We start from the raw sequence: 23,739 nt of genomic DNA on the forward strand, positions 1-23,739 counted from the left end.
TTTTAAAAGGGCAGGGCAGGAATAAAGATGTAGACATAGAGAGTAGACTTGAGGACACAGGATGGGAGGGGGAAGCTGGGGCGAAGTGAGAGTAGCAACGACATATATACACTACCAAATGTAAAATAGATAGCTAGTGGGAAGCAGCAGCATAGCACAGGGAGATCAGCTCGGGGCTCTGTGACCACCTAGAGGGGTGGGATAGGGAGGGTGGGAGGGAGGCTTAAGAGGGAGGGGATATGGGGACATATGTATACATATGGCTGATTCAGTTTAGTGTACAACAGAAACTAACACAGTATTGTGAAGCAATTATACTCCAATAAAGATCTATTTTTTTAAAAAAAAAGGGCAAGAGAACAGCTACTTCACAAAATAAGATACCAAATAGAAAGTAAAAATTTTAAAAGTGCTCAAATCACATTAAAAATTAGAGATATGCAAATTAAAACAACCATGAGATCCCACTACATACCCACTAGATTGGATTCTTATTTAGTTGAACTTGTACTTTTTACTTTGCAAACTTTTCTGAACGTGTGTCATATTTCATAATAAACTATTATGTTTCAAGGACACTAATCTATACATACTTGTTCATCAATAGAATGGAAACTGATCAAAATTATATTTGTTTTTCTGCTTCTCTAATGCATTAAACTCTTTTACAGCTTTAATGAGGTATAACTGATGTATTAAAAAAACTGCACATATTTAATAAATATTGACCAAAATTTTAGACTCATCTCCCTAATAAACTTTTTGTCGGGTCCTGTTCACTGAATCCAAAACAACAAATTGTGTTTCTAAATAATCTGTATTTCCCTCCAAGTTAACCTTAAAATTCCATAAATATCATGACTGCCCATAAAAGATAGGTTAAGAAATTACCCCTGATATCAATCTGAGGGTTTTCTCCTGCCCTCAGAACTAAGTTATACATTGATGACTTTGGAAGCTGAGCTTCCAGCTGAAGCATGACTATTTTCCTCATGTCTTGCTCTAGTTATTTTCTTCAGAGTAGAGCCTCCAGAACATTCTGGACAAATAGTGATAAATCAATTAAATTGTGAAGCCTGTTTTATTCTGAATTAGCTTTTAATTCCCAGTGTATACTTGACCCACTTAGCCCTAAAACACCCCTCCTCAACAAAATCAATCCCATGTGGAAAAAAAAAAAATGGAGGGTGGAAGGGCTTTCAGCCCAATGAAATAAGACATGGTTATAAGAATAACCAGTAGACATTATCAAATGATAATCTCCAGCCCCTCAGAGAGTGATTTTATTCAAGCTGACAAATTTCCATCATTGATGAGGAGGGCTCTCAATTTGTTAACAGTTGATAGAAATTAAAATAAAAGTTAATATATAACATATTCATTCACATATTTGCAACATGTATAAAAACCCTTATAATTTCATAAATAAGACTGAGCTAATTTACTTCTGTAAGCCTCAGTTTCTGCAACTTCATATAAAATAGGCACAGTAAAAGCATCCATTTTTGATTAGGCTTAAATAATTTAGTACATGTTAAAGATACATGGCAGGGTCTGCATATAATACATGCTTTTAAAAATGTTGGCTCTTAGTAGTAATAACAGTGTAGACAGTAGTGGTAGTAACAACAGAGAAATGAAACATTTTAAAATCAATGTTTAAATTTGGAAATTAAGAGAAAGAAGGCAAGCTCTTCCTAGCAAGCAATGTCCTATCCCTAAGGTACTAGAAACTAGACATTTCAAAGGTAAACACATTAGGTGATCACTTACTTGAATGTCCAGACCAAGGAACCGCAGAAAACACAATTAAATTCCTCTTAAACTCAAATACTGTCGTAAGAGTTTTCTAACCAAGAAAATATTCATTCATTCATTCATTCATTCATTCACTTGTTTGCTTAAAATTATCTAGCTTTTCCATGAAAAAATAATTAATATTTAACAATTTTTAAATTTATCATATAATTAACTATTTAATCATTTTAAAATAATTAATAAATTTCTAAGGAATTTTATGTTATTGTGATAGAAGTTCAAGTGTCCAAAATATAGTTTGGGAAATACTGATTTAGAAAGTTTTATAATATTAAAGTAAAATGAATACTACAATTGTGTTTAGTAGAGACAAACCCAGCAAGATAGAAGGATTATTTCTTGTATCTGTGTTTTGCTTAAAAATACATATACATTTAAGAATAATGTGATACATGGGCCAGCTTCTCAATCTTTCTTAACCAAACTTTTACAATATTTACTTCACTTGCCTTCTCTCTGGTTTCCCCCAAGCCATCCACCCTTTCTTTACTTAGGATAAAGGTCAAGCTCCTTAATGTGACCCATGATGCTCTGCTTTCTCTGATTCTCAGCTCTATCTCACAAACCATTCTCTCTCTTGCTAACAAAGCTTCAGTTACACTGGCCTTATTTTAGTTCCACAAATGTTCCAGCTTCCCAGTTTGGGGGACTTCAACATGCTATTTCCATTGCCTGAAATGCTCTCTGGACATGACTTGCATCTCCATCTACCACTCCATTCTTTCTTCATCTTCCCTGCTCTCTCCCCCGAATCTCGCTTTCTCACACAGGGTGAGCAGAAGGTCTTTAGTAAAATAATATACCCACGTTGTACTAATAAGAGGAGAGCAATATTTGCAGGAAAAAACCTCTTGTTTTCAAAATGTGTCTGTGTGTTTATTTTGTAGGTGCTACTCTCTAAACATCCTAAAAGGCCTTAGTCAATTAACATGAAGGTTTGAGAGGTCTCACAATTGCCCTCCTAGAACTGTACTGGAGCCAGGAATTTCCATGGACTTGACCACAGAGAGCACTGACTGGATGGAGAGGATCCTGGGGATAGGGGAGAGGGGAAAAAGGGAAGACGAGATGAGATGAGAGCAAGAAGGGACCCTGGCACCCATCTGATGCTGTCTCTGTACAGAGTTAATTTAATGGAAAAAATTAAAAAATGTTTCACACCAAAAAAAAAAAAAAAAAAAAGAAGAATGTGATATTTGTCAGAGAACTAATATCCATCTGAAAACAAACACATATTTCTATGCTTGATCTAACTTTGAAATATGTATTATTTAACTGTTGGCTACCAATCTTCTGAGGAACTCACAGAAGTAGAGTTTATTGCTTCCTGAACCTGTAAAGAACAAAGGTTTTATGCTTTTGCCCTTACAGTTAAGTATGATATTTAAAAATCACATCCCTTTGATTTCACCTTTTTATTAACTAGTAGTTTGATTAGAGAACAGTCAGTATAAACAGAAACTGATTTGTTGACTGATGATCTATATTAGCTAACTTATAAACCATCTACTTTACAGATATCTATGTACACTTATGTTTACACATTAAATTTGTGGTTAATTGGTATTATTTTTTAATCATAAACTTGAAAGAATATATTTTTGTTTGGTTTGTTTTTTTCACTTAATATATTATTTTTAAACAAACATCACCACAAGATTCTCTCTGGCTACTCAGTGAGTCTGACTACTGGGTATTGTGTCTTTAAGCTGGAGGATATGTTTTAATCTACACTTTTCTCTGGTTTGTCTCCTTCTTATTACTTAATCATCCAACGAGCCTTACAGAACTGTCAGTTTGGAAGGCAATAAACTGTGTATGGATTTTTCCTCTTCTTTAGGATTGAGAAAGTCCCAATCATGCAAAGCAATGAAAGAAACTTCCATACACCTAGTACTTCATTTCCTGACAATCAAAGTCATGGGCTAATGATGACCTTAGGCTCCTGGCTACAAATGTGAGACAGGGCTGACAAACACACATCACTGGCTCTGCAAAACAATATGTGACAAGTTTTAGGATAAAAACCCAGTTCCTAGAATAATTACTGAGTGACTAGGCAGTGCATCACGTGACTTGGCTCTGACAGGCTGAAGGAAAAATGCACTGCTGAGTCCCAAGGGACTCTGAAATGTGGGGCATGTGTTGTTTACCTAGGGATCAAGGAGACTTCTGTTAAGTTTTAAAGACACACATATACTATTACTGATTATCCCTCTCTGAAATCCTCCTACGAACTATCACAAGAGAATTTTCCATTTGCAATTTTAAAAGTATGCATAATATTAAATCACTTTCATTGAGTTGCACATTTGGATCAATAACTTGTTAATATCACTGATATCTAAGATAACGAAGGACACATATTAAAGCATGGAAATGATGTCTCAACTAAAAAAGGACACTGATGAAAATGATGAGTTCAGACAGCTATTCCTGTGCAAAGAAATACAAACATTTAAAACACTCAACGAACCAATATTTACTGAACAGGCTTTGAGTCAGGCATTTTTATTAGCTTTCCTCTCCTACACAGAATAAAATTTAGATTTGTACAAGATCATCAATTTTTCAATGTGTTTTTAGCCCCTGTTTATTTCTTTCATATAGGGAGAGGGGCAAAACATTGTGGTCATTTATACATTAACACTGTAAGCCCTTCCTCACAGATGTTGACATTTAGGTGTCAGTAGACTGGATGTATTACAAGAAAAAGGCATTGAGCTGAAAGACAGACTTAGATGTGTCCATTCATTTATCAATAAACTAATCAGTCACACAGCACATTATCAGAAGCCTACTATGCACAAGGTACTAGGGTTACAAAATTCTGTAAAGAAGCCTATCATCTAATACAAGGAAGACATTCATGAAAACATACCATTTCATAATAGTAAAATGAATGCAGTAATGACAATATGAATGAAAGAATGGACCAGGAGAAAAGATAGACTGAAACCTACTGAATGGAAAATGCCCATAGTAAAGGTAGTTCTTGGGCAAAGGCTTGAAGGACAAATATTTGAAGTGACTAAAATAACCTCTAATCCTGGTCCTGCTCTTTATGAGCTATGAGACCTTGGAACCAATCAAGAATCTCTTTGGGGCTTCCCTGGTGGCGCAGTGGTTGAGAGTCCGCCTGCCGATGCAGGGGACATGGGTTCGAGCCCTGGTCTGGGAAGATCCCACATGCCACGGAGCAGCTAGGCCCGTGAGCCACAACTACTGAGCCTGCGCGTCTGGAGCCTGTGCTCCGCAACGGGAGAGGCCGCGATAGTGAGAGGCCCGCGCACCGCGATGAAGAGTGGCCCCCACTTGCCACAACTAGAGAAAGCCCTCGCACAGAAACGAAGACCCAACACAGCACAAATAAATAAATAAAAAAAAAGAATCTCTTTGGATCTCAGTTCCATTATCCATACAATGATACAGATGATTCACATAATCTCTGAGGTCTGAGATATCACAGTTATAAATCCACTATTGAGGAATCTTCCAGAAGTTGTATAATGACTCGCTAAACTAGATTTATAATCCAGATTTCTAGAGTTCCCATATTCATGAAGGTCCTAAACTAATTTCTGTCTTCTTAAAGTCATATGCATGAGATTATCAAAAAGTAGCAATTTTCAGCACAATTTGGACTCACTTGCGTTCTTCATTGCTTTAGAAAACAACCCTGCATAGCTTAAAATCCATCCTACACTGTGAAAACTCATGCCTACTTGTCACTAGTCTCCAGCTACCAGGGCAGCCTTTCTGTCTCACAACTATGTAAAGCACATGCCTGGCTCTGCCTCAGGACTTCTGCACCAGCTCTTCCTTCCGTCTGAAACCCTCTTGTTCAAATCTTTGTGAGTCTAGCTCTTTCTTGGCTCTATGGCCTGTAGTCACACTGATTCTTCAGTAAGGTGTTTACTGACTACCTAATCTATGGTGCCAACACCTGTCTTCAGCTCACTCCTCCATTTAGTTTTCTTCAGAGCATGTACTGCCATCTAGAATTATTTTCCTCATTTATTTTACTATTTCATTGTCTATTTCCCCAACAAAAGAGTGCACGCAGGAATCTTACCTGTCTTGCTCACTGCTGAATACTCAAGTCCCAGGAAGAATGCTTGGCACTGAGTTGGCGTTCAATGAAAGAGAAAGTGAGGGAAGTGGGGAGGAAGGGGATGGAGACAGGGGCAAATCTATTTTCTCCTTAATACCTACTGTTTTGCTCCATTTTATCATCGAAAAGAAAGTTTGTTACTCATGAAAGCATAGAAAGGTTTGATGACATCACTCTTAATATAGACAACGGTTTATTTTCAAACATGAGACTGAATCTGTTCAGTTGTACTTAAGCCTATATTTTAAGCCAAAAAATGAAGTTGTTAAAGTATAGATAAATGGCATTAAACTTATTAGAAGTTACTGTCTTTCAGGTATTGTGTCAAATATTTTTCTTTGTTCAAGAACCTACTGTATAGCACAGGGAACTCTACTCAATGATCGGTGGTGACCTAAATGGGAAGGAAATCTAAAAAAGAGTGGATATATGTATACATATGACTGATTCACTTTGCTGTGCAGCAGAAACTAACACAACATTGTAAAGCAACTATACTCCAATAAGAATTAATTTTATGTAAAATAGATAGCTAGTGGGAAGCAGCCGCATAGCACAGGGAGATCAGCTCATGCTTTGTGACCACTTAGAGGGGTGGGATAGGAAGGGTGGGAGGGAGATGCAAGAGGGTGGGGATATGGGGATATATGTATGTGTATAACTGATTCACTTTGTTATACAGCAGCAACTAACACAACAATGTAAAACAATTATACTCCAATAAAGATGTTTTTAAAAAAAGCCTAAACAAACAAAAAAAATGAATTAATTAAAAAAAATGCAAAGTAACATTTTCTATCAAAACTATATTTGACAGCCATTATATTAAAAAAAGAAAAAAGAATAAGATGGACAATTTCCTTTCCTGCTTTCTTTATTCTCTCCGCTGTATCTCATACTACTAACCACTCTCTCTTTCTTGCAAATTTCTTCGTTTCAAGACATTATCTTCTTTTTCTTTTTCTTTTTCTTTTTTTTTGTGGTACGCGGGCCTCTCACTGTTGTGGCCTCTCCCGTTGCGGAGCACAGGCTCCGGACGTGCAGGCTCAGCGGCCATGGCTCACGGGCCTAACTGCTCCGCAGCATGTGGGATCTTCCCGGACCGGGGCACGAACCCATGTACCCTGCATTGGCAGGCGGACTCTCAACCACTGCGCCACCAGGGAAGCCCGACCTCTTGCTTTTTTAAAAAAAAGTTAAATTTAAGGTCACACCTCTAAGTTCGATGCACTATATACAGATCATGCAGAGTATGACTATGAAGAGATACAAATTAGTCCATGCCAAAAAAGATTTACTAGGGTACAGAATCATTTTCATAAATACATATAAAAGTCTTGTAAAGATAGAAGAGGACTGACTCTTCAGGTTTTATGAGACACTTTCCAAAGTGATTCAGGGCACAAAATGTGCACTACTGTGAATACATACATGTGGCTAATACAGCCCATCAAAGATTTGGCTTCATGACTTACGAAACTAAATATACTGAAATGAGATTCTGCTTCTTAGCTGAAAAACCACAGAACCTATAAACATCATGTAGATAATTACTCCAAACTATGGAGATACAAATATAAGCACTTTATTTGAAAAAGCAAACACAAAAGATAGGTGTAAATTCAAAGTGTTTAAATGCTTCCATTTTGAATAATTCAGTTAAGAACCTATACAAGTTTGTTCCCGGAACCTAAATGCATCAATCACTAGTCTCCACTAAGGAAAATGAATTCTAAAAATTAACATGGTTTTCAATAATGCAAATTTCACTATTTATATAAAAACCTCGAGAGACCAATAATATCCAATAGCTTCAAAAGATAAGCTAAAGACTTTTTTGATGTAATCAATTTACTGATGTTTGTCCAGGTCTGTTTAATATATATGCAAGGAAAATACACTCACTCTATAATTTTTTATAAAATAGCAAGTAAGGAGTAGATGTAGGAGATGTAGAAGGGGAAAGAGAATTCAAAAAGCCCTTCTCTTCAGTAACTTCCACTTCAGAATCATCAAAAAGCAACCACTTCCCCTCATACTCCTTTAAGCTTTGCACTACATATGAAATTTTGTTTTCAAAACCACTCATGTTAATGCCTGTTTGGTCACTGGATTCCTTGTTTCTATCAGATTCATGGGTCCTATTAGTACTGTTAGTCTCAGAATTTCTATTTTCAGCAAATGCTGTACTGGCAACTTTATCAAGATTAGATGCTTTGTTGTATAACTCATAATTTGCTTTACTCTTTTGTCCTCCAAGAACTCCAATAGCGTCTACATTTTTCTTGTTCAAAACTTTACTTGGCTGGGTATTTCCACGGACTCTAATCCACACTTCTTCATTGTCATAATTTTCGACCGCACCCCTGGCTTCCTCCTCATTCAATGGTTCTGGCTTACCTATTTCACACACTGGTCGTTCAAAAACTTTTCCTTATGTAGTTCTAAACTGTTAAGGTCAGTGACTTTAACAGAAGCAGTATAATGCCCACTACTAATTGTAATGCCGCTATGCGTCACAACTGCAAATAATCCACAGCTGTTGTTGGTTGGTTTTGGGCTCCATTCTTCTAGTGACAGTTTAAGAGGTGTCAGTAAAGGAGTGTTGATCCTGGAAAGTCCACCACCATAACAATCAAACACAAAGAATACTGCAATAAGTACTAATATTCAGGTGCTTCTGTGAAGGATATATGGCACTTCCCCCCTTAATTTTATTTTCTCCAAGCCACTAGCCGCAAAGCACTTCAAATGACTAGTTATAACTTCAGGCATTCTGTCAAACGAAAGACTTCGTTCAGCTTCAGTATAATGATGGCAATTTTCACAGAAATATTTATCTTCTCCTACAATCCTCTCCACTGAAGCAAACTCTGCAATTGCCCATCTCAGGGTCTTCATTTCCGTTTTTGGCTCTGCAGAAATTTCAGAACTCTCCTCTACTTTGGAAAGTCCATCTTCTTGCACTGGTGCACTGATGAAAGAAGAAAATCTCTTCTTTCTGTTAAACTTTCACATTCTAAGCAACGAGTCCTTAATGCCAGCTGACCTTGAAATAATTTCTCCACTAGCTCAAAACCAATTTGCTCTGCACCTTTATTTATGGGCTTAACTTCATTAACAGGCATAAATAACGTGATTCCCTGGAGATTCAAGTACACAACCATGAGCTGTATTATCATTCTCATACTTCCCCAAGTCCTCTTCAAGATCATATTCATTTTCTTTACATTGTCCTTTGGATTCTTGGTTTGTTGTTATTTTACCCAGACTACAGAATTTAGAAATAATGCTGGGTTGCTTAGCTGCAGACTTTAACCAGTTTATTTTAACTCTTGATTTCTTTTGTGAGGGTCTTGCACTCTCATTTTCAGAAATGTACTTGGGGATTATTTTAGCAGGAATATCTAATGAATCAACTGTAGCTTTTCTTTTTGATCTGGTTTGACTCTGGTTTTCTTCCAAAGGCTGGTGTTCCTTAGAGACTTTAACTTTTTTCTTCATGTTACCAAATTCAGTGTCACTTTTTCTTTTCCCATTTACTTTTGGCAATTTTTCTTTATAGTCTTCCGAATGCCTCATACTGTCCATCTCCGTGCTCCACTCATTTCCTCTTTCTGATGTTTTTCTTCTACCTTACTAGATAACTCTGCCACATTTTTTACTTCTTTTTTTAGGAGTTGGCATGTTTCTTGAATGTCTCCCAAAATACACTGTAATACCTCCTGTGCATCATGCTGTAGATATCCTTCATACATAGGGTTGAGTTCCCCCAGTGTGTTAAGTAGTCGCTTTGGCTGAGTAGCAAGTTCATCAGTATATTTCTCTGGATTTAAGAGAAAACTAGCCTGAAGCTGTTCGACTGAAATGATCAAGGACTGTAAGCTGCATATTAGTTCATAACTTGCTGAAGAATCTTCTTTGCAATTTCCCTTATCTTTTTGACTGGCTTCACCTTTTAGGGCTTCTTTCTTCCCTTGAAATAATATTAAATAAGTGCTTCATGCCAGATTTAAAGCCAGGACAAAAATATAATACCTGAAGTACACTATTAAGATAACAAGTATCACCGAGATGATTCAGTCCCACAAACGGTAAAAAGTCTTCTCTCTTCTCACAGTTGACAGGTGAGGACTGTGCTGCAGGAACAACTTGATCAGTGTCAGACCTTCTGTATTCAGAAGTTTTTTCTTCATTTTCTTGAGAATCTGTGAAATCCGAGGCTCTCTTGGTTTCCTTTTTCTGAGAAAACTTCAAGGAAAGTCTGGGGGGTTTTTTTTTGATGGACTACCTCTTGAAAGCCCATTACTTTCACTAGGTACGACACCGGGCATTTTCTCTTCAAATCCCAAGGAGTTGAGAAGAATTAATTTATACAGGGACCTTGTAATCACCAATCATATCTAGAATATAACATTTTACCAGGTGCCGTATCTTCTGGTATACCATTTCTTGCTGCTGACTGTCCTTATCACTGGGGGTTGTTACATCAAAAATGTTTCTCCCGTAACTCTGGTCATGGCCCAGAGTGAGGTCCGCGGCGGTGACGCCGAGGAGTCCAAGCAGGCTGAGGGCGGGTGCAACAGGTGAGCCCCTGCCCCGAGCCCGCGGGGGCCCGCGACCCACGGAAAAGCTGGCCGGATCGCCCTCCCCGCAGGGGAGTGACCGATCGCTCTCAAGAGCAGGAACCCGGGCTGCCGCTCGGTCCTGCCAGGCGCAGGCACCGACTACATCCCTGAAGCGGCGACCGACCGCGGCCGCCCCCGTCCCCGCCCCGGGACGGCAAGGAGCGCCAGAAGCGGCTCCGCTCGCCCGGCGCTGGAACCGCTGGGGTCTCAAGACATTATTTTCTTCTCATTTTCCATCTACCTTCATAGCTGTTTCTTTTCCGTTCTCCTTCCTGAACTCAGCTTCCTCCATTACCTTAAAAGGTTGGTTTTTGCCAAAATTTCAGCACTTGTCATTTTTTCTTCTCTATCTCACAGCTTTGATTGCACATTTTGGCTGATGACCCATATATAGTTAGCACAGTCCTCTCTCCTGTGCTTTCTCATAAATTTATTTGCCCTCTACATGTTACCACTTACACATCCCACAGAAACCTAGACTTGACAAATGTGAATCTATGTAATCAACAAACCACTGTACAGGCTTACTAGGTGGCTGATACTATTCAAGCACTTTAATAAATATTAATTCACTTAATTTTTATAAAACTCTATAAAATAAGCATGATTGCTGTTGCTCCCATTTTAGAAAGAGAAAGCTCATTAATTTACCAGAGTCACTCAACTAAAAAGTGGTGGGAAGGAGGTTCTGTCCTGGCACCGCCATGGACCCAGATCTCCCAACCTGAACCCTAAGATGTATCCTAACCAACTCCCCTCCTCACATCAAAATTGCCACACAGTTCTAGTGATTTTTTACCTCCTCAGTACTTCCCTAATTCATTCTTCCTCTTTAACTCCACTGCCCTAGTTCAATCTTTTACAATTTCTTTTCTGAAACACCTCGTAGCCTTCTCACTTTTCACTGTGCCCCTTCCAACACATCCTCCCACACTGCCAAGAGTGATCACTTTAAGACCAGATCTAATCATGTCACGTCCCTGCTTAAAACCACTCAGTGACTGTGCACTGCCTTCATGGTAAAACCCAAACTCCCTAACATAATGCATAAGGCCAAGAAGCTTCATCAGCTATCACCGTTCTATAAATCCTACAGTCCAGGCCTACCATGTACTGTACAATTTCCTGAAGGTATAACGCTCATCCACAAATATGTGCCTTTTCCGATCTCTTCTTTTATCTTTAATCCCCCTCCGCATTGGAGGAGGTGACACTTCCAATTATGTTTTCATTTGTTTGTTTCCACGGCTTTATTGAGACATCTCTTGAAAGCTAGGTTCATGACTTCTATTTCTGTACATCAACCTCTCCTGTGGTACTTGGCACGTGGTAGGCAATGAGCAAAAAACATGATGAATGAAAGTATGGACAAACAAGTGAAATACCTTAAGCTTATCTTAAGTGTTTTATCAGACTAATGAAACAACCACTGAACAAAGAATGAAACTGAATTTGGCATTTGTGTTGCAGCTGCAGCCCTCTAAGCAAAGCTTTGACCTTAAACATCCTTTCTAATGCTACCATTACGATTCCACTCTACTAAAAGTCAATTGATACCTTTTGCCAGCACCAGTTGCCTTAAAAGCAGGACCACCAAGAAATATAATTCCACAATGCTGGGACTTGGATCAAATGGCATCAGATAGCAGACAGACTCTGGCAGTGCTCTGTGGCAATGTCCACATCTATTAGATTTATTTGCTAACTAGTCTTATTATCTATTTCATGTTGGGATTTCTTTAGGGTGTGGTAGAATGAGACAGATGGGTTGAAAGTCTTCCTTCAGGCATCATACAGATAGGATTGGGCAGATGGGTTCCTTTCAGATAATCAACCTTTAAGCCTGGAACACATGGACAAACAGAGAGAAAAAGAACATACCATATCTAGTAATAGATAAAAATATAGTTGGTAATGGACACAATTAAAAATAAGATTTGAAATGTATAAATCAAAACTGGAAAGTGGCATTGTGTCACTTCCCTTCAAAGGTACAGATTTTCACAAGCAACAAGTTTGAATTATAGTAATAAGTGACCTCAGAAACCTAAAAAACTTACAAAAAAAGACCACGCTTAGCAATAGAAGATGCCAACCTGAAATAAGTTTTGTAGTAACAAGAACAAAGCTCAATTTTATTGAATATTTCTATCAGTTAACTGGATGAGAATTTTATAGAATATTAAACAAATGAGCAAGTGATATTAATCTGGGAGGAAAAAAATCAGAAGCCAAAAGGATTTCCTCACTGTGGAAAGATGTGTTGAAATAATAAAAAAAAGACATAAGTAAAGAATATTGCACTTAGGTCTCCCTAAAACCCAAGTGAAAACAAAGTAATTCTTACACAAGTGTACAATGTAGAGATATGTATTTGAGGCAGCATATATGCAAAAAGAGAAGGAATTAGAGTTGATGAAGCAGTTGGCATAATCAGCTGGATGAAGTTGAATCTTTGGCTGTTTTAAAAGAAAAACCACATCTGTGGTGGAGAGCGCCCACGGACACCTCATTTCCAAACTCTGCCCTCCTTTACTCTGCTCACTGCCCCGGGACACAGCTGTCCTGGACACAGGACATCAGTGAGTGTTCCTTTACTCAGAGTTCTGGTTGGGTTTGGCTAAGTGGTAGCATGAACAGGAGACGAGGGAGGACAGAGAGTAAGATGTGGGTATTTACTCCCAGAGGTCCTTCTGAATACTGAGTGTGTCCCAATCACACAAAAGTTCATGGTGCTGTCTGACAACCATCTTCAGGCATTCACCTCCATCTCTGATTCCAGTAACAATCTCCTTCTCTTACTCGTTTAGGGGAAGGGATGATAAGGATACTCTCCTGTTTCTAGCCCTGGGGTTTGCCCCAGGCCATTTGGATATTTGTAAATGGTTCCTTCATTAAAATCTCCTCAATTGCCCAAGTTAGTATGCATGTACTTCCCGCAGGCACCCTTACAGATAAACTAGCATTTATTAAACACCTACTATATGCCAAGCACTTAGTAGGAGCTGTTATACTTATGGTTTCAGCATCCCTCTGAGGTAGGTTCTATCATATGCTACAGATGAAGTGATGGAGGCATCCAGAGGCTGATTTACTTAAGGCCAAACATCAAGTAGGTAACCAGGTTGGATGTGACCCCAGGCTATCTGACTTAGAGCCCATGAATATAGCCCAATTCTGCTATATTCATTTCACTCTGTTCAGAATAAGTCATGACTTATGCTTATACCATTAATCTGGAGAATAGTTCTTTCCCCCTGGCTTCATACTTTCAGAGGAATTAAACAAAACAAGTGTGTTTAGTGACAATTTCAGGAAGCCTGAGGTGATCTCATAACTCAGAAATGTGGAGGCAGTGTAAATTTGTAAAATCTTTCCGAAAAGCAATTTGACAATATGCATCCAGGACCTTAAAGCATGCACTTACCCTTAGACCCATTAATTCCACTTATAAAAGTCTATCCTAAGAAAATAATCAGAGATGTAAATAATGACTTAAGTACTAAGATGTTCACTGCAGAGTAAGTTACAAGGACAAAAAAAAAACAAAAAAATCAAAACCTGAAATTACCTTGAAGTTCAACAATAGAAAAATAGTTAACTAAATTATTATGTAGGTATGTATATGTATAGACTCACATGGATATGGAATATTAAAGCTATCAAAATTGTGTCTTGGAAATAGAATGAATTGAGTAAATTCTCATATTGTTAGTATAGGATTCAGAAGATTATCAGACTGTATACTCTATGTTTTAGAGCACGTGTGTTCATGTACACATGCACGTGTAAGGAAAAAAATGATTTTAGGACTACAAACATTAACTGCATCTATCTTTACATTTGGGAGTATATGTGATTACTTTACTTCTTCTGTATAACTTTCTACTTGCTTTTCTGTATTTTCCAGGTGGCACAATAAAAGCAAAAATAAAAATTACTTTAAAAACATCAATAACTGTGATTAAAATGATACAGCTATAATTATATAATCATAATAATAACTGTGATTAAAATAACTGTGATTTATATATGGCTAAAATAATAGGAACTGCATAACCTGAAAAAGAGAAGATTCAATAAAATGTAGATGAAGGGCTATCAAAAGAAAGAGTTTGACACTCGTCCTAAATAGATCAAACAGAAGAACCTGAACCAACAGAAATTAGAGGAAGAGAGATAGACTTTGTCTATAAGAAGGGAAAGAATTCTAACAGACTTTTTAAAAGTGGGAACATGTTGTCTCAAAATGTTTTGATTTTTCTGTCACTGGAAGCATTCAAGAAGAGGTTTGACCAAAATTTTTCAGGAAGCTTCTTGCAGTGATTTAAACTTTGGACAGGTAGTTAGGCCTAGAAGTCTCTCCTTCCAGAGAGTCTAAAATTTGCATGCTACTGAACAACAATATCTAAACATTTCCTCACCATCAGAGATTGTTTCTTTGGGATAAGGTATTTTTGTTTCTGAAAATTCTCTTTTAATCTCCTCTGTGGGGGCAAAGTAGAATGCCTTTCTGAGTTCAAAAGTAGTTCCTTTGAGGGCAAGGGACATGTCTTCCCATCATTGTGTACAACAGTTTCAAGTACAGAGCCTACCTAGAGCATCTTGGGTTTTTATTTAAGTAAGCCAGTGTACCAGACCTGGTTAAAGACCATCCCAGATCCACTCCATCCTGCAACATCCCTCACTTCCCAGAGGGAGGACCCTCATCTCCTAGCACCATTGCATCTCCCACACTGTGCAAACAGCCGTTTCCTTGAGAGACTCACTCTCACTTCACAGCGATTTCTGCCCCAGTATAGCACGAGCACACAGCTTAGCTTTCAGGTCTGTTCTCTGAAAGACGTGCACTAAGATAGCAACTGAAATTTTCCTGTGAGTTGGTTGATCAAAGGATAACCAATCCACCCTACAAGATCTTCTGTAAGAGTGAGCCACGGGTAAATTCTCACACAAAGAACTAAAGGGAGAATTGATGTGTGGCCTGAAGGAGGCAAAAAGAGCCCTGCAATGAGTATGAGGACCCTGGGACCAGATGGCAGCAGACAGCGGGTGGACAGGAGGGGGTGACCAACAAACATCACCTCTGTCTGTGTCCAAAGCTTGCCCGGGAGAAGCTTTACTAGCAAACTTCCTCCTTGCCTCAGCCCTCCCCATGCTCCCTCAAGCAACCCTGCTGGAGGACACCATCCTCTCCCAAGGCCTCTCTCTCCTCCCAATCCTGGTGCCCTTGCCTTTGACTCACCAACTTTCAGTTCCCCGCCTGCAATGAGCATGCACGCCAGGCTCAGAACGTTGCTTCTGTCCACAGGGAATTCTAGAGTCCCCATCACATAGAGGCCTCTGAGGGATGGAAGATCTGTATCCACAAGGACAGTCCTGTCTGCAGAAGGAAAAGAAATTGCTCAGACCCATAAACACAACAAGAATTACCTCCTCTCTCCAGCGACCTGCACTGTGGTGCTCCAGGCAGTGCAGGAGCTGCTTCCTTTGCTGCCGGGGCCAGGACAGGGGCAGGAAGTGGAATAACAAATGGTTTTCCAAAGGCTAGGCTTTCATAAAGAGGCAGGGGAAACAAGAAGGCATGATGCATAAATTCTGCCATCGTTTCACAAACTGAGGGTCATGGCCAAAGGCACTGCCGATGCCCCAAACCCTGCCCCAAGCCTACTTTAGTGCAAACGTCCAGATGAGCTCCACACCCTTTGACCCCATCCCTCCAGTTTGGCTCTCATGTCTGAGAGGTAGACAACCATACAGACGACCTTGGCCTCTGAAGTCAGACTATCTGGATGTGAATTCCAGCTCTGCTACTGTCTGACTGCGTGGACCAACAATTTTACCCCTCTGTGCCTCAGTTTTCTAATCTGTGAAGTGAGGATGATAATAAAAATACCTGCTTCATTCATAAGGTTTTTGTGAGGATTAAATGAATCAATAGACCTAAAGGGCTGAACCATTCTCAATTCCCCAATCCCACCACAAAAAGCCCAGTGTCTGGTACGTGCTCAATAAACGCTGGAAATTTTCATTATTAGTACTGCTGTCCATTAGCTTTGGCAAAGCTTACAGAGCTCATGGGACAACTTAAAACTTATTCTTCATTTCCCCTTCCATAAAAGCAGTTTCCATACAACTTCAGGAGAAAGAAACATTGATTTCTGTTTGAAAGTAACAATAGAGTAATACATGAGTAAACATTCACCTTTAAAACAGTAAATATTTCATGTGTGCCAAAGTATTAAGTGTTACTTTCTGAGGCTTAGTAGTAATTCAATCCAAATTAAAGATATCAAATAAACATTTCTGCTTACATCTTAAGTATCATAATCACTGACACATGCAAAGATTTTTAAGGATTTTTTAAAAAAATTTATTTTGTTGTAGTTGATTTACAATGTTGTGTTAGTTTCTGGTGTACAGCAAAGTAATTCAGTTATACATATATATCTATTCTTTTTCATATTCTTTTGCATTATAGGTTATTAGAAGATACTGAATATAGTTCCCTGTGCTATACAGTAGGTCCTTGTTGGTTATCCACTCTATATATAATAGTTTGCCTCTGCTAATCCCACACTCTCAGTCCTTCCTTCTCCCACCCCCTCTCCCTTGGCAACCACAAGTCTATTCTCTATGGCTGTGAGTCTGTTTCTGTTTCATATTTAAGGAATTTTTTAACATAATCTCGCTTCTCATTCCAGAAAGCAATGCACCTGTTGTTCTTAAGGACCTGCTCACCCAAATTAACTTCTCAGGAGTTGTCTTTTCTGGTTCCTGCCTACTGCTCAACGGATAAGACCACCACACCTTCCTATGGCAGAGAGTAGATGGTTGTGAACCAATCATTTACCTCTTCCTCCTGGTTCATAGTTAGATTACCTTTTCTAACCTCCTCTACGATTAAATGAGCCATGTGACTGAGGTGTAGTCAATAAAATGTAGGCAGAACCGAAGTGTGACATCTCCGGACCTGGTCCCTAAATTCTCCTGCACATATTCCCTCCCTCCCCTTGTGTCTCAGTTAAATAGTAGAACACAGGTTCTCATGGTGTGGGCATGGGCCAAACAGCATCTGCATCACCCACTCATCCATCAGAAGAAACCCAAGTTTTAGCTCTGCTGGTAAGCCATTCATGGTCTCACACTGCATCCACCACTCCCCTGTGAAAATCTCTCTTCTTACAGCATAGCACTAAAACACATTATTGTAATTACATACATGATTATTGCTTGTAAGGAGGGAACTGTCACTGGGCTGGTCCTCAGTGTAATTATGTCTTTCTCTCCAACTGTTACTTCCTTAGGAGAAGAGAACATCCCTTTTTCAAAATCCCTAGTGCTTACTATGACATCAAAGATAAAGCTGTTAAATAAACATTGCCCAGATCTGTTGAGTTTAGTTCCCGACACCCCTTAAAATTCAAGTTTATTAGTGACTGATACAAAATGAATTATCAGGCTAAACAGATGAAAATAAATTTGCATTTCAACTTCAATTTCATGTCTGCTACTTTCCACACATTCAAATGAAAGAGTGAAATATCTAGAGAATGTTCTAGGTTTAACATATATTTTATAGATTCATGACTTTAACATGACTTCAAAAGCAAGATAGAAATTATTTCAAGCAAACACTTTTCAATACAAGAGTTCTATACAAATCGCCTTTATCTTTTCCAACCTATGGTCCATTCTACCAGTGTTTGGCTGTTGAATCTGATTGTACAAAATAACTGAATTTCTTCAATAAATGTTTTCTCTCATTCACAAAATACTTACACACAACACACACACACACAAAAGCATGATATTAGGCCTCTTTTGAATATACTTCTCAGTTAAAATATGTCTATTACATGGAATTTAAAGTTTTCCCTTTGGTCTTTAGCACATTCCCCCTTCGTAGATGTTTTTCTTTCTTTCTTTTATTTTTTTTTTTTTTACTGCGCCCTGAAGCTTGCGGGATCTTGGTTCCCAGGCAGGAGGTCAGGCTCAAGCTCCTGTGGAAGGAGCTCTGAGTCCAAACCACTGGACTAACAGAGAACCTCAGACCCCAGGGAATATCAATCAGAGTGAGCCTCCCAGAGGTCTTCATCTCAGCACCAAGACCCAGCTCTATACAACTGCCTGAAAACTCCAGTGCTGGATGTCTCAGGCCAAACAACCAGTAAAACAGGAATACAGCACCACCCATCAAAAAAAAAAAAAAAAAAAAAGGAAACGACAAAAAATTATGTTACATATGAAGGAGCAAGGTAAAAACCTACACAACCAAATAAATGAAGACAAAATAGGCAACCTACCTGAAAAAGAATTCAGGGTAATGATAGTATAGATGATCCAAAATCTCGGAAACAGAATGGAGAAAATACAAGAAATATTTAACAAGGGTCTAGAAGAACTAAAGAGCAAACAAACAGTGAAGAACAACACAATAAATGAAATTAAAAATTCTCTAGAAGGAATCAATAGCAGAATAACTGAGGCAGAAAGATGGATAAGTGAGCTGGAAGATAAAATGGTGGAATAACTGCCAGGGAGCAGAATAAAGAAAAGAGAATGAAAAGAATTGAGGACAGTCTCAGAGACCTCTGGGACAACATTAAACACACCAACATTCGAATTATAGGGGTCGCAGAAGAAGGAGAGAAAAAAAAAAAAGGGTCTGAGAAAATATTTGAAGAGATTATAGTTGAAAACTTCCCTAACATGGGAAAGGAAATGGTTGATCAAGTCCAGGAAGCACAGAGAGTCCCATACAGGATAAACCCAAAGAGAAACACGCCAAGACACATATTAATCAAACTATCAAAAATTAAATACAAAGAAAAAATATTAAAAGCAGCAAGGGAAAAACAACAAATAACACACAAGGGAATCCCCATAAGGTTAACACCTGATCTTTCAGCAGAAACTCTGCAAGCCAGAAGGGATTGGCAGGACATACTTGAAGTGATGGAAGGGAAAAACCTACAACCAAGATTTCTCTACCTAGCAAGGGTCTCATTCAGATTCAATGGAGAAATTAAAACCTTTACAGATAAGCAAAAGTTAACAGAATTCAGCACCACCAACCCAGCTTTACAACAAACGCTAAAGAAACTTCTCAAGGCAGGAAACGCAAGAGAAGGAAAAGACCTACAAAAACAAACCCAAAACAATTAAGAAAATGGTAATAAGAATATACATTTCAATAATTACCTTACATGTAAATGGATTAAATGCTCCCACCAAAAGACATAGACTGGCTGAATGTATACAAAAATAAGACCCATATATATGCTGTCTACAAGAGACCCACTTCAGACCTAGGGATGCATACAGACTGAAAGTGAGAGGAAGAAAAAAGATATTCCATGCAAATGGAAACCAAAAGAAAGCTGGAGTAGCAATTCTCATATCAGACAAAATAGACTTTAAAACAAAGACTATTACAAGAGACAAAGAAGGACACTACATAATGATCAAGGGATCAATCCAAGACGAAGATATAACAATTGTAAATATTTATGCACCCAACAGAGGAGCACCTCAATACATAAGGCAAATGTTAACAGCCATAAAAGGGGAAATCGAAAGTAACACAATCATAGTAGGGGACTTTTAACACCCCACTTTCACCAATGGACAGATCATCTGAAATGAAAATAAATAAGGAAACACAAGCTATAAATGATACATTAAACAAGATGGACCTAACTGATACTTATAGGACATTCCATCCAAAAACAACAGAATGCACTTTATTCTCAAGTGCCCATGAAACATTCTCCAGGATAGATCATATCTTGGGTCACAAATCAAGCCTTGGTAATTTAAGAAAATTGAAATCATACCAAGTATCTTTTCCAACCACAATGCTATGAGACTAGATATCAATTACAGGAAAAAAAAACCTGTAAAACATACAAACCCATGGAGGCTAAACAATACTCTACTAAATAACCAAGAGATCACTGAAGAAACCAAACAGGAAGTCAAAAAATACCTAGAAAAAAATAAACAATGAAAACATGATGGCCCAAAACCTATAGGATGCAGCAAAAGCAGTTCTAACAAAGAAGTTTATAGCAATACAATCCTACCTCAGGAAACAAGAACCATCTCAAATAAACAACCTAATCTTACACTTAAAGCAATTAGACAAAGAAGAACCAAAAAAACCCCCCAAAGTTAGCAGAAGGAAAGAAATCATAAAGATCAGATCAGAAATAAATGAAAAAGAAATGAAGGAAACGATAGCAAAGATCAATAAAACTAAAAGCTGCTTCTTTGAGAAGATAAACAAAAGTGATAAACCATCAGCCAGACTCATCAAGAAAAAAAGGGAGAGGGCTTCCCTGGTGGCGCAGTGGTTGAGAGTCCGCCTGCCGATGCAGGGGACACGGGTTCGTGCCCCGGTCCGGGAGGATCCCACATGCCGCGGAGCAGCTGGGCCCGTGAGCCATGGCCGCTGAGCCTGCGCGTCCGGAGCCTGTGCTCCGCAAAGGGAGAGGCCACAGCAGTGAGAGGCCCACGTAACGCAAAAAAAAAAAAAAAAAAAAGAAAAAAAAAAAAAAGGGAGAAGACTCAAATCAATAGAATTAGAAATGAAAAAGGAGAAGTAACAACTGACACTGCAGAAATACAAAGGATCATGAGAGATTACTACAAGCAACTCTATGCCAATAAAATGGACAACCTGGAAGAAATGGAAAAATTCTTAGAAATGCACAACCTTCCAAGACTGAACCAGGAAGAAACAGAAAATATAAACAGAGCAATCACAAGCATTGAAATTGAGACTCTGATTAAAAATCTTCCAACAAACAAAAGCCCAGGACCAGATGGCTTCACAAGCGAATTCTATCAAACATTTAGAGAAGATCTAACACCTATCCTTCTCAAAACCTTCCAAAATATAGCAGAGGGAGGAACACTCCCAAACTCATTCTACGAGGCCACCATCACCCTGATACCAAAACCAGATAAAGATGTCACAAAAAAAGAAAACTACAGGTCAATAGCACTGACGAACATAGATGCAAAAATCCTCAACAAAATACTAGCACATTAAATGGATCATACACCATGATCAAGTGGGGTTTATTCCAGGAATGCAAGGATTCTTCAGTATATTCAAATCAATCAATGTGATACACCATATTAACAAACTGAAGGAGAAAAACCATATGATCATTTCAATAGATGCAGAAAAATCTTTCGACAAAATTCAACACTCATTTGTGCTAAAAAAAAAAACTCTCCAGAAAGTAGGCATAGAGGGAACTGACCTCAACATAATAAAGGCCATATATGACAAACCCACAGCCAACATTGTCCTCAATGGTGAAAAGCTGAAACCATTTCCACTAAGATCAGGAAGACAAGGTTGCCCACTCTAACCACTATTATTCAAGGTAGTTTTGGAAGTTTTAGCCACAGTAATCAGAGACGAAAAAGAAATAGAAGGAATCCAAATCGGAAAAGAAGAAGTAAAGCTGTCACTGTTTGCAAATGACATGATACTATACATAGAGAATCCTAAAGATGGTACCAGAAAACTACTAGAGCTAATCAATGAATTTGGTAAAGTAGCAGGATACAAAATTAATGCACAGAAATCTCTTGCATTCCTATAGACTAAGGATGAAAAATCTTAAAGAGAAATTAGGGAAACACTCCCTTTTACCATTGCAACAAAAAGAATAAAATACCTAGTAATAAACCTATCTAAGGAGACAAAAGACCCGTATGCAGAAAACTATAAGACACTGATGAAAGAAATTAAAGATGATACAAACAGATGGAGAGATATACCATGTCCTTGGATTGGAAGAATCAACATTGTGAAAATGACTATACTACCCAAAGCAATCCACAGATTCAATGCAATCCCTATCAATGTCATTTTTCACAGAACTAGAACAAAAAATTTCACAATTTGTATGGAAACACCAAAGACCCCGAATAGCCAAAGCAATCATGAGAAAGAAAAATGGAGCTGGAGGAATCAGGCTCCCAGACTTCAGACTATACTACAAAGCTACAGTAATCAAGACAGTATGGCACAGGATAGAAAGCCCAGAGATAAACCCATGCACATATGGTCACCTTATCTTTGATAAAGCAGGCAAGAGTATACAATGGAGAAAAGACAGCCTCTTCAATAAGTTTTTCTGGGAAAATAGGGCAGCTGCATGTAAAAGAATTAAATTAGAACACTTCCTAAAACCATACACAAACATAAACTCAAAATGGATTAAAGACCTACATGTAAGGCCAGAAACTCTAAAACTCTTAGAGGAAAACATAGGCAGAACATTCTATGACATAAATCACAGCAAGATCCTTTCGACCCACCTCCTAGAGAAATGGAAATAAAAACAAAAATAAACAAATGGGACCAAACGAAACTTAAAAGCTTTTTGCACAGCAATGGAAACCATAAACAAGAGGAAAAGACAATCCTCAGAATGGGAAAAAATATTCGCAAACAAAGCAACTGACAAAGGATTAATCTTCAAAATATACAAGCAGCTCATGCAGCTCAAAATCAAAAAAACAAACAATCCAATCCAAAAATGGGCAGAAGACCTATATAGACATTTCTCCAAAGAAGATATACAGATTGCCAACAAACTCATGAAAAGATGCTCAACATCACTAATCATTAGAGAAATGCAAATCAAAATGACAATGAGGTATCACCTCACACCGGTCAGAATGGCCATCATCAAAAAATCTACAAACAACAAATGCTGGAGAGGTGTGAAGAAAAGGGAACCCTCTTGCGCTGTTGGTGGGAACGTAAATTGATACAGCCACTATGGAGAACAATACGGGGGCTCCTTATAAAACTAAAAATAGAACTACCATATGACCCAGAAATCCCATGACTGGGCATACACCATAAGAAAACCATAATTCAAAAAGAGTTGTGTACCGCAACGTTCATTGCAACACTATTTACAATAGCCAGGACATGGAAGCAACTTAAGTGTCCATCATCAGATGAATGGATAAAGAAGATGTGGTACATATATACAATGGAATATTACTCAGCCATAAAAAGAAACGAAATTGAATTATTTGTAGTAAAGTGGATGGACCTAGGGTCTGTCATACAGAGTGAAGTAAGCCAGAAAGAGAAAAACAAATACCGTATGCTAACATATATATATATATATATATATA

At 38.3% G+C, this 23,739-nt stretch overlaps 1 protein-coding gene and 1 pseudogene across 1 annotated transcript in view; both read right to left on the reverse strand.

Moving 5' to 3' along the window:
- PKHD1 (PKHD1 ciliary IPT domain containing fibrocystin/polyductin) overlaps window positions 1-23,739 on the reverse strand; it is a 433,351-nt gene that overhangs the window by 140,808 nt on the left and 268,804 nt on the right. Inside the window, exon 52 of the mRNA XM_007451921.1 lies at window positions 15,806-15,943. Within this exon, the coding sequence (XP_007451983.1) occupies window positions 15,806-15,943 (138 nt within the window). The remainder of the gene's footprint in view (window positions 1-15,805; window positions 15,944-23,739) is intronic.
- Window positions 7,839-10,266, reverse strand: LOC103082476 (ubiquitin carboxyl-terminal hydrolase 1-like; annotated as a pseudogene).

Source organism: Lipotes vexillifer, unplaced genomic scaffold (assembly GCF_000442215.2).
Source record: "Lipotes vexillifer unplaced genomic scaffold, Lipotes_vexillifer_v1.1 scaffold147, whole genome shotgun sequence".
NCBI lineage: Eukaryota > Metazoa > Chordata > Mammalia > Artiodactyla > Lipotidae > Lipotes > Lipotes vexillifer.